At 46.1% G+C, this 8675-nt stretch overlaps 1 protein-coding gene across 1 annotated transcript in view; it reads right to left on the bottom strand.

Moving 5' to 3' along the window:
* Window positions 1-1678: 1678 nt before the first annotated feature.
* Window positions 1679-8675, bottom strand: part of LOC146035941 (cytochrome P450 2A6-like) — a 43307-nt gene continuing 36310 nt past the window's right edge. Inside the window, exon 9 of the mRNA XM_083159664.1 lies at window positions 1679-7549. Within this exon, the coding sequence (XP_083015790.1) occupies window positions 7365-7549 (185 nt within the window). The 3' untranslated portion in view covers window positions 1679-7364. The remainder of the gene's footprint in view (window positions 7550-8675) is intronic.

Below are 8675 nucleotides of genomic sequence, written 5' to 3'. Positions count from 1 at the left end.
TCAGCCCGGTGACCACAGCCCAGGGTCACCGGGTACAGCACCAGGCCTCAGCCTGGTCAGGTAAGTCCTGGAGGGGGGACCCCTTTATTGGGGGGGGGTCCCCACTCCCCCAGGGCCCCTGGCCAGACTGACTGGTTGGTAGGGATAAATGCTTTGGCTGGGGGGACTTGTATAAAAAGTCTCCCCCCGGCTGTGGCATTACCCTGCTGGCTGGTTGGGCCTGGGGCTGGTTCTTAAAATACGGGGGACCCCTACTCATTTTGTACCCCGTATTTTGGGAACCAGACCCGGCCCTGGTGCCTGGGGCTGGTTTAAAAAAATCCGGGAACCCCTATTAGCTGGTGCTGGTTACAGCTCTGGGGGGACCCAACGCCATTTTTTTAATTTATTTATTACATTTTCTAGTTTTTTTTACACTGAAGCCTGCACGGATCTGACTTCTGCAAAATACAACAGGAAAATAGAGCGTATTCTCCTGCCGTATTTGGCCGGCCATTCGCGGCCGTTTCACGACAATTAGCGGCCGTGTTTTCAATACGGCTGCTTAGTAGATCAGGAATCACCATTCTTTTGAATGGTGATTCCTGTCATATTCTATCAATGGTGTATTCATTCGTATCCAATAGGGGGCGTTTATGAGTTGGTAACTTTGACAGTCCTATTCAATATTATATTATATTCATATACATTGTATACAGGGATCATACTAAATAATCTCCGCTAAAGAGTGCCCCAATGAAAAGAGTCTTTCCCTTCTTTCTTCCAGTACTTAACCTAACCTACTCTCAAGGGTGCGCCTCCACATCTTTGATTATTTGAGAGATCAGCTTGCTTTTTCTCCCCATATTTAACCTAGCTGTGGAACTGACAATACTAAGTGAAACTACAGTATATCACAATGCATACCTGTGCACTGGTCCATCTCCCAATTCCTTTTAGCTCATAGTAAACCTCAGCCTGGTAAGGTAGAAGCAGTCCTCACCTGGTCTAAACCTAAATGTAAACCTAAACCTATACAACTTAGGACATTTCTCTGGTGTGATATTATTGAAGGTTCATTTGAGATTTTGCCACTAGAGCAGCTCCACTAACCGAATGTCTTAAAAAAATACCCCAGATAAGATAACGTGATCTAGACCAGTGGAAACTGCTTGGCAGCATTTAAGACAATCTTTTTGTAACAACCTCCTGATTTAAAAAAAAACATTGTGTTACAAACGGATGCTTCTGGGACAGAATTAGGAGCAGTCCTTTTCCCAAGAGGAAAAGCCCATCCTCTACCTTTAAATTACTGTCCATAGAATTTAAGTCCTGTAGAGCAGGAGTGCTTAGCCATTAAGTGGGCAGTTGAGTACTTGAGATATTATTTATTGGGATAAGAGTTTTTGCTGGTCACAGACCATGCACCCTTACAATGGGTACATACAAAGAGGTGAATGCTCGTGTGACCCATTGGTTTTTGGCTTTGCAGTCATTTAAGTTTGAGGTGCGGCATCATCCAGGGAAACAGCACCTCAATGCCGGTGCTCTTTCCAGGAGAGGAACCATTGGAGCCTTTCAAGAGTCTGCTATGCGGAGAGTGTCACGTCTGGAGTTGCACCAGCTGGAGAATATCGTAAGCTGGGTGCCTTGACGTATGGCGGTTGCATCCACGACAGAATAGAGTAAACAATAAGAGTAAAATATAATGGGTTTAATAAGGATATTGCAAACAGTGATAATGATGATATAAACGGTATATGGCAGGTATGCAAATATAAAGTCAATTGTCCAGAACGTTATTACAATAGACGATGAAGCTTGGTACTTGAAGAATATTGTAATATAATTGAAGAGTGGAGTTTGAATATAAACTGTAATTAAATACTTGAAAGTTGTAGAAGGAATTGAAGATTGGATGGATTGAAGAACGAATGAAGATTGGGTTGCAGATTGGAAGATTGGATGAATAATTGAAGATTGGATGATTGATTGAAGATTGGATGAATGATTGAAGATTGGATGATTGATTGAAGATTGGATGAATGATTGAAGATTGAATGAATGATTGAAGATTGGATGATTGGATGATTGGAGAATTGGATGGTTACTTGAATATTGGAGAATTGGATGATTGGTGGATTGGATGGTTGGTTGAAGATTGGAGGATTGAATGATTGAAGGATTGGATGGTTGGGTGAAGATTGGAGGATTGGATAATTGGAGGATTGGATGGTTGGTTAAAGATTGGAGGATTGGATAATTGGAGGATTGGATGGTTGGTTGAAGATTGGAAGATTGAATGGTTTTTTGAAGATTTGGAGAATTGGATGATTGGAGGATTGGATAATTGGAGGATTGGATGGTTGGTTGAAGATTGGAAGATTGAATGGTTAGTTGAAGATTTGGAGAATTGGATGATTGGAGGATTGGATGGTTGTTTGAAGAATAATGATAAATGAAGAATAATGAGTGAAGAAGAGTTTGTCCTTTGCTGTATGAGACCGTGGCTGCTGCCAAAGGTAACCGTGGAAGTAACCATCGGGAATGTAGCAGGGTGAGACCCCTGGGAGAGCCTAACCTTGCATGGTCCACATTGGCGGTAAGCAGAGTGCAATGGTAAGTGAAGCAATGAACGGCCAGCAGGATCTCTTCAGGGAGAAGCTCGGATCGTAGTGGAGACTACAGAGCCAGGAGGGAGCGAGTAAGCTCAGTAGCGTAGCGAGTACTACAGAGCCAGATGAGAGCAATGATTCTGCGGGTTGGACATCATTGTACTGACTGCCGGACTAGCATGAGCAGTCAGTACTTACCAGGTGAGCTGTGCCGGGATTGGTCAGGCAATCAGGGAGTGAGGCGGAGCCGTGCAGGAGTGACTGGGGAAACCAAGAAGATGGCGCCCGCCAAGAGGGCGACAGATAATAGCCGGCCCTGATGATACGCAGCTGCGCAAGCACCGGCCTTTACACAGACGCTGACCAGGCACAAACACATGTGGCGGCATGCTACCCATATCCTGCATGACACTGGAGCACAACATGCCGATGTCACCACGCGGTGACAGCGCGACCAAATGTACCCCTGTGAAGCCAGAGACTTTTAGTGTACCCAGAGGGTCCATGGCTGAGCACTACCCAGGGGTTTAGGGAAAACGCCATGGTGGATGTGACAGAGAGTACCTGAATGCTACTGCCTGTAATACCAACTGCATATGTAACTTAGTAACATAGTAATTAAGGCTGAAAAAAGATGTTGGTCCATAGAGTTTAACATATATGACTTGTAACTACTGACTTGAGTAATAAATAAACTTAGTGGCCAAAAATGCATCCAATTTTTATTTAAATTCATTAACAGTAGTTGCTGCAACCACCCCCACCGGCAATGGGTTCCAGAATTTTACTGCTCTCATGGTGAAGAATCCTCTTCTTGATCATTACGGAATTTATTTTCCTTGAGCCTCAGTACATGCCGCGTATCCTAAGTATAGGCCTGTTAGTGACCAATCATCTCCCAGTTCCATATGATTCCCAATCCTGTATGTGAACAAACTAATCATATCGCCTCTCAGCCTCCGTTTCTCCAGTGAAAACATATTCAGCCTGGTTAACCTATCTTTGTATTCTAGTGATTCGAGACCTTTTACTAGCTTAGTCGCCCTTCTCTGTACCTGTTCCAACTCATTTATGTCCTTTTTAAGGTGTGGTGCCCAGAACTGAACACAGTTTTCCAAGTGTGGTCTCACTAATGCATTGCAAAGAGGCACTATCACATTGGCATCCCTTGAATCCATTCCCGATTTAATATGGATTGTACATGCTATGCTGTGAACTGCTTTACAAAATAAACACCAAAAGTCTTCATCGGAGTCCCCGTGTTGGTGATCCTTGCCACGATATATACATGGATAGAGAAATAATAAGGCGGCATTTCAAAGACTTTTTAAAAGTTGAAGAAATACAGCAAACTCAGAGCGAGTGTGATTGACGTTTCAGGCTGTTATGCCCTTTACCAAGACATAGAAAATGATAACAAACATCCTTACATATACAGAAGTTACAAAGACCCATGCAACCCGTGAAGCTTCTATGGGGCGTTCCCTCCATTCTAATAGGGAATATTATGACCCCAGTGCTGGGGGGCATGCCATGCTCCTCTGAGTGAGTTCTCTTCATGTGCTAAACATGCCCCCAACATTGCTGTGCCCCCCCCCCCCCCCCACGTGGGCCCTGGGAAATTGTAGTTCCGGGGCCCAGGATTTATTTTGGCAGCCCTGTTGCTGCTGCTTGCCAAACCTTCATCCCCATCTGAATTATGCCCACTCTGCATTAAGCCTATAAGCATTAAGCCATACGTGTAGTTCTATTAGCATAAGTAGGAAATCTGGCTATTGGGACTATCTGTATTTGCAGCCATTTTGTTTCCGACTCTGAATCGGGTGGACAGTTCTCAAGATATTCTGAGTGATGCAGATTCTCCAGAGAGAGCTGGCTGGGGCGGGGAGGCACGATGTGCATCTGAGATGGCAGGTGTGTGGCATATGTCGGGGTTAAGGTAATTATGCTGGCCGGATGAGGCACTAACTATACTGATCTTTGTTTTATGTTAAAGGAATGTGTGTATGCTATGTGTGTATATTCTATGTCTACAGGCTGTTTGTATGTATGCTATGTGTGTTTTTGTGTACATGCTGTGTTGTATGTATGCAAAGTGTGTATATGCTATGTTGTGTGTACATGCTGTGTGTATTTATGTAATGTGTGTGTGTGTGTGTGTGTATGTATGCAATGTGTGTGTATGCAATGTGTGCAGCGGTGTAGCTAGGTGCCATGGTGCCCGGAGCAAGGGCATATTTTGCGCCCCCCCCCCCCTCCCGGTAATGAATTGGGGGCGTGGTTAACATGTGTTGGCATGTTACATTTGAAATATATAAGACACTGTAACGGAATCTGCTGCGCTATATAAGACACTGTAACGGAATCTGCTGCGCTATATAAGACACTGTAACGGAATCTACTGCACTATATAAGACACTAACGGAATCTGCAGCACTATATAAGATACTATAATGGAATCTGCTGCGCTATATAAGACGCTGTAATGGAACCTGCTGCGCTATATAAGACACTGTAACGGAATCTGCTGCGCTATATAAGACACTGTAACTGAATCTGCTGCGCTATATAAGACACTGTAACGGATTTTGCTGCGCTATATAAGACACTGTAACGGAATCTGCTGCGCTATATAAGACACTGTAACGGAATCTGTAGCGCTATATAAGACGCTGTAACGGAATCTGCAGCGCTATATAAGACACTGTAACGGAATCCGCTGCGCTATATATGAACCTGTAACAGAATCTGCTGCGCTATATAAGTCACTGTGGCGGAACTCTGGGAGGCAATGGAGGCTCCCGCCACCTGGGCACTAAGCCCAGAGGGGTCACTTTTGGTCCTTCACAATGCTGGCTCAGGGAGCAAGTATACCCTGGGGCCCCTCGCCAGCCACGATTCTTTACACTTCTGCCGTGGGTCCAGGCTGAGGGAAGCGGGTACGCCTCAAACCAAGGCAGAAACCGCCCGACCAGCAGCGCGGTTCCTGCCGACGACACTTTAGCACCGGCCACAGTGACAGCCCCCCCAGGCCGGCAGCAGCGTGGAGTCTTCAAGCCCTGACGGCAGTGACAAGATATTCCGCCCCACCCCCCACCACCCACCAAGCAGCAGCAGGTGGCAGCGACATGATTTGCCCTGACTTAACAACGCAGTGCCTGTCAGAAGCACTGTAGCACCGGCGACAGTGACAGGGCTCTCATACCATCAGCAGTGTGGTACCTACCAGCGGCAGTGACAGGAGAGGAGACAGCCCCTGCCCGAATGGCAGCAGCTCCAACCACGCGGCTAACAGCATCAGGAGTCAGCAGCCAGCTAGCGGTAAGCTGACTTACACCACTGACGGAGTGGCAGCAGAAATCCTCCTCTGCGCTGCCCGGAAGCCGGACCGAGCAGCAGCAGCAGCAGGGCAGGAGGCAGGCGCCGGCACACGCTGCCGCCGTTACGTTAGTGTAGGTCAGGAATCGGGATATACTTCCATGGATGATTTGCCGAGGGGGGGTGGGCCGGCGGCGCCATTCCACCAATCTGCGCCTGGAGCATGAGCTCCGGTGGCTCCGCCCTCCCTACGCCTCTGAATGTGTGTACATGCAATGTGTGTATATTTTGTGTGTATGTTTTCTATGTGCGTGTACATGCAGTCTGTATGCTATGTCTGTCATTGTATATGATGTGTTTGCTATGTGTGTACAGTATATGCCAAATGTATGTATTCTATGCTGCATCTACAGATGTAGCGGGATTCATCTTTGCAGGGGATGGCGATGTCCCGCCGCCATCTGTATGCCGGAAGGGGACGCGCGCGCGCGAGGTGCGCGCACCTCCCCTTCTGACGGTGCTGCCCTCGGTCGCCCGGTGCCCATACCGGGCGACCGCACCCCCCCACAGTGGCCAGAGGTCCCCCCCAGCCCCCTTTGAGCGGGAGGCGGACAGTATTGCGTCCGCCTCGCCGCCCCGCCGCCCGGATACTGAGACGCGCGTGCGTGGGGGACGCACGCGCGTCTCAGTCAGTCAGATCGCCAGCAACAATGAGGCCGGATACATCTGTATGTATGCTGTGTGTATTTGTATACAACATGTGTATGTATGCTATATATGTGCAGCGTGATAGATAGATAGATAGATAGATAGATAGATAGATAGATAGATAGATAGATAGATAGATGTGTGTAATGTCAAACCCCTCATGAAAATTCTGCATTTGTCCCTGAGTCTGGTCACATACTGTAGCTGCAGAAATCACTAGAGAAATGGCCGCCACTTTCCCAGTGATAAACACATGCACGGTAGAGATGTCACAGGACAATGTCAGATACAACTGCACCACTGCAAAGGGTGGTAGGGGTGGATTAGAACCTGCACTTAGGGCCTTATTCAGATCTGAGATCAGTACAAATGTGTTTGGAAAATGGGCAAAACCATGTGCACTGCAGGTGGGGCAGATGTAACATGGGCAGAGAGAGTTAAATTTGGGTGGGGCGTGCTGAAACTGAAATCTAAGTTGCAGTGTAAAAATAATGCAGGCAGTATTTACCCTGCACAGAAACAAAATAACTCACCCAAATCTAACTCTCTCTGCACATGTTACATCTGCCCCACCTGCAGTGCACATGGTTTTGCCCATATTCCGAACACATTTGTTCTCTGAGCTTAAACCTGAATAAGGCCCTTAGTCCCCAACTCACTTAAACCCCTTCTGTCAGAGTGAATTGCTACAGCAGTGTATTTGATATTAATGTAAACCCATTGCAGCTGTTGTAAGTGCCTTTCTTATACACGAGAAAGGAAAATGATTTTGTGGGAAGGAGGAATACTTTCAAAGCCAGTCTCTTCAGGGGAGATATTAAGGTCTTTGGGGTCCTCTATGGATTTCAGAGTGAATTTTTGCAGGATAATGGTGAAGAAAAGGAAAAGCTCCAGACGCACCAAACTTTCAGCAACACACGCCCTCTTTCCTGGAACAAATGAGATTGCAAAAAATGTCAGTACAATAAATAGAAATTCATGAAGCAAAGTAGAAAATAGTAAAGAAGAGATCTGACATATGAGACTAAAGCTCCATACACATTACCCGACAGTGGGCGCGGACTATATAGTTAACCATATTGGCTGCGGCCAAGATTGTCGGGGCACATTGAAGGCCGATACCGGTCAGTGACGTTAACGGGACTTGCCGAACATGAGCACCATTTGGCTATTAACACCACAGGGGAGCACACATCATTAACGATATTGAGTGTCCACACTTCATTTGTAAAAAATGTTTTTTTTGTGCTGAGCTTTATGCCTATATATAAATGTGGTTCACTGAATAATTAGGCAGTTTGTATGTGGCAACACTGTTTTACTTGATAAAAAAATAAAGAGTAAAGATACAAGTGATGCAGTTGCAAGTGCCTAGTTTAACAAGTGTGAGATCGAGGTCCCCAAGAGTGCGCACCAGGCTTTCTGCCCGACGTCCAAACTTAGTGGGGGGCGGTCTCCTTATTAACCTGAAAACATTAAAAGTATTGTCCATTTATCCTCCTTTATGGGGGAGAGATAAAGTACAAGTCTGATAATTGTCCAGTTGGGACAATGTGTCGTCCCGCATATCAGATAGGTTGATAGCCGGCTGCGTGATGACGCCGCAGATGAGCGACGTATGACCATGGCGTTGCGGAAGACGCGACGGGACAGCAGCGCACCTGACCAATCAAGGAGGTATAAAGGCAAGCTTCTGTATTCACTTCATTGTATCCTGACGAAATTTCCTTGTTTGAGAAATGAAACGTTGATGTGACCCACGCCTTTGTCACTATTTGGAAGTATACTTTGCCACTACCGTGAGTGTTGGTTTTGAGGGCACCGGGGCCAAGCTTTGCTTATTGGAAGAGTGCCTAATCCATCTGCTTTTGTTTATATATATATATATATATATATATATATATATATATATATATATATATATATATATATGGATTCGGTATGAAATCCCGACCGTCAAAATCCTGACAGGGTCGAAATCCCGAATGGGTCAAAATACCGACATGGACAAAATCCTGACATTTAAAATCCTGACAAGGTCAAAATCCCGACATT

This window comes from Crinia signifera, chromosome 9, assembly GCF_055691185.1.
Source record: "Crinia signifera chromosome 9, ASM5569118v1, whole genome shotgun sequence".
Lineage (NCBI taxonomy): Eukaryota > Metazoa > Chordata > Amphibia > Anura > Myobatrachidae > Crinia > Crinia signifera.
This window is presented reverse-complemented; position numbering and strand designations above follow the sequence as displayed.